A 2,982-nucleotide genomic window follows, 5' to 3' on the forward strand; every position below is an offset into this window, starting at 1 on the left:
GGGCCCCACGTGTTCCCTTTTGAGGTTGCACGTTCTGACACAAAAGTAGAATTCTTTAATTTAGCGTTGTCGCTCAAATCAGCAAAGCGCCGTTAGAGCCCTTCCAAGTTGCCATTGGTCCCGACCATCGTATGACGTGGGAAATGACGCGGCCAAACCAGTTTTCACCCTATAAAAGCATGCTCATTCACGAGGTATCAACTCGCACCATACATTTTCTGAACTTTGCTCTTAGGACAAAGAGAAAAACCTGTCTTTATATTCTCAGCTTTCTCTCTCTCTCTCTTCTTAACTCTTTATTTTTTGAGTTTTATCAACAATGGCCGTTGGGGAATCACAGTCACGGGTCGCTTCGCCAATTAGGCTTGGCCCTGCTGTGTGTGAAAAAGACGCGAAGGCTCTTCAGTTCATCGATGAGATGACAACGAACACCGACTCTGTCCAGGAGAGGGTTTTGGGAGAAATACTGAGTCAGAACGCTGAGACTGAGTATCTCAGGCGGTACCAACTCGATGGAGTAACGGACCGTGACTCGTTCAAGTCGAAAATCCCTGTTGTTAGCTATGAGGATCTTCAGCCTTATATCCAACGTATCGCTAATGGTGATCGCTCCCCGATCTTATCCTCTCGTCCCATCTCTGAGTTCCTCACCAGGTGAGTTTCTTAGTTGCTGTGACTGTGTTTTTTAGTATAATTTTTGAGTTGTAACGTGATTTTTTTTTTTTTTTGGCTTTTGGGTTAATGAAATTGTGATGAATTTGCAGTTCTGGGACTTCGGCTGGTGAAAGAAAATTGATGCCGACGATTTATGAAGAGTGGGACCGTCGCTCGAAACTGTACAGCCTTCTCATGCCGGTGATGAACCTGTAAGCACATAAATCTTTGACTTGTTAAATATTTCTCTTGTGTTACAAGTTTCATGTTGAACTCTTTTTCTTAATGGTTTTATTTTTTTTTTTTCCAACAGATACGTCCCGGGCTTAGACAAAGGAAAGGGACTTTACTTCTTGTTCGTGAAAGCAGAAACAAAGACTCCAAGTGGGCTTTTGGCACGTCCCGTGCTCACCGGCTATTACAAAAGTGACCATTTCAAGACTAGGCCATATGATCCCTATACGGTTTACACCAGCCCAGACGAGGCCATTCTTTGTGCCGACTCGTTTCAAAGCTTGTATACTCAGATGCTTTGTGGCCTCTTGATGCGTGAGGAGGTCCTCCGACTCGGTGCCGTGTTCGCCTCGGGCCTACTCAGAGCCATAAGGTTTCTACAGCTTAACTGGAAAGAACTTGCCCATGACATCTCAACCGGAACTTTAAACCCTAAAATCACAGACCCTTCTCTCAAAGAGTGCATGTCCAAAATTGTGAAACCAAACCCAGAACTTGCTGAGTTCATAACCAAAGAGTGTTCCGGGGAGAATTGGGAAGGAATAATCACAAGAATTTGGCCCAACACAAAATATCTGGACGTGATTGTAACAGGTGCTATGGCTCAGTACAGACCAACACTTGACTATTATAGTGCTGGATTACCACAATCTTGCACTATGTACGCTTCTTCCGAGTGCTACTTTGGGCTTAACCTCAAGCCAATGTGCAAACCTTCTGAAGTGTCCTACACCATCATGCCAAACATGGGTTACTTTGAGTTTTTGCCACACGACCCGAACGCTCAGGCGTTTTCTCGTGACTCCCCTCCACGCCTTGTGGACCTTGCCGACGTAGAAGTTGGAAAAGAATACGAGCTCATAATCACTACCTATGCCGGACTCTGCCGCTACCGTGTGGGTGACATCCTCCAAGTCACCGGGTTCCACAACTCGGCTCCTCAATTCCGGTTCATTAGAAGAAAGAACGTGTTGTTGAGCATCGACTCGGACAAGACGGACGAGTCTGAATTGCAAAAGGCCATCGACAATGCCTCAGAGCTCCTAAAAGAATTCAACACTAGTGTGGTTGAGTACACAAGCTACGCAGACACTAAGTCAATCCCAGGACATTATGTTATTTACTGGGAGTTGCTAGTGAAGGACCCAGCCAATTCACCGACTGAAGAGGTACTGAACCAATGTTGTTTAGTCATGGAAGAATCAATGAACTCGGTTTACAGACAAGGCCGAGTGGCGGACAACTCAATTGGACCACTTGAGATCAGGGTGGTTAAAAATGGCACATTTGAAGAGCTCATGGACTATGCAATCTCTAGGGGTGCGTCTATTAATCAATATAAAGTACCAAGGTGTGTGAGTTTCAACCCCATCATGGAGCTCCTGGACTCACGAAAAGTCTCAGTGCATTTTAGCCCTGCTTTGCCACATTGGACCCCGCGAAGAAGTTGTTGAACAGCCAAAAAGTCCATGCCTTGTTGATGTAATTTAGCTTTTAAAAGTGTCTCTTTGAATTTGCAGGGTTTGTGTTCGTGTAATAAGTTCAGATCATCTTCTGTGCGCATGATGTAATTGTCTAATGATGTGTTTGTTAGTCCAGCGTATCTTATCGTTGTCTGTCTTTCTGTCTTTCTCTCAGCTTTGATAAAGTTAAGGAAAAGACTTTGAAAATGTGGGCCATGAACAGCTGTCGTTTCATATCTTGAATTTGGTGGCAAAAGTTGTAAATTTGCTTATATTTTAAGGGTTGTAATTTTGTATTTATCTGCGTTGTTGGACTTTGGGTTTATTTGCATGGATTTTAGCGCATGTACAAGATATTCCTCTACAAGTTTGCAGCTTTCATTATTCTGCGGGTAGAAAATTTCCATGAAGATGCGCTTGGTATCTGTTTCCAAAAACAGTTTCTAATTTTAGACATAAAAACCTGTTTTTGCCCCAAAAATGATCATTGGTTTGTTCTTCGAAGAGAGATTTCAAAGAACAATACTCCAAGAACAGTGAAAAATGAAAAAATAGAGAACATAATAAAGATTTCCTCCGTTTCTGGTTTTAGAGAACAACGAAAAACACAAAAAAACCATGATGAATGTCC

General features: G+C 43.2%; 1 protein-coding gene across 1 annotated transcript; it reads left to right on the plus strand.

The window, feature by feature from the left end:
* Window positions 1-210: 210 nt before the first annotated feature.
* Window positions 211-2,651, plus strand: LOC126732850 (probable indole-3-acetic acid-amido synthetase GH3.1). Its single transcript, XM_050435891.1, has 3 exons — window positions 211-654; window positions 765-866; window positions 968-2,651. The coding sequence occupies exons 1-3, from the start codon at window positions 320-322 to the stop codon at window positions 2,340-2,342; spliced, it is 1,812 nt and encodes a 603-aa protein (XP_050291848.1). The 5' UTR covers window positions 211-319; the 3' UTR covers window positions 2,343-2,651.
* The last annotated feature ends 331 nt before the right edge of the window (window positions 2,652-2,982 follow it).

This window comes from Quercus robur, chromosome 6 (assembly GCF_932294415.1).
Source record: "Quercus robur chromosome 6, dhQueRobu3.1, whole genome shotgun sequence".
Lineage (NCBI taxonomy): Eukaryota > Viridiplantae > Streptophyta > Magnoliopsida > Fagales > Fagaceae > Quercus > Quercus robur.

Bases quoted from the DNA above. Each gene is read 5' to 3' on its own strand.
- LOC126732850 (XM_050435891.1), top strand. From the start codon at position 320: ATGGCCGTTGGGGAATCACAGTCACGGGTCGCTTCGCCAATTAGGCTT. The intron at 655-764 runs GTGAGTTTCTTA...ATGAATTTGCAG, and splicing joins ATCTCTGAGTTCCTCACCAG to TTCTGGGACTTCGGCTGGTG. The intron at 867-967 runs GTAAGCACATAA...TTTTTCCAACAG, and splicing joins CTCATGCCGGTGATGAACCT to ATACGTCCCGGGCTTAGACA.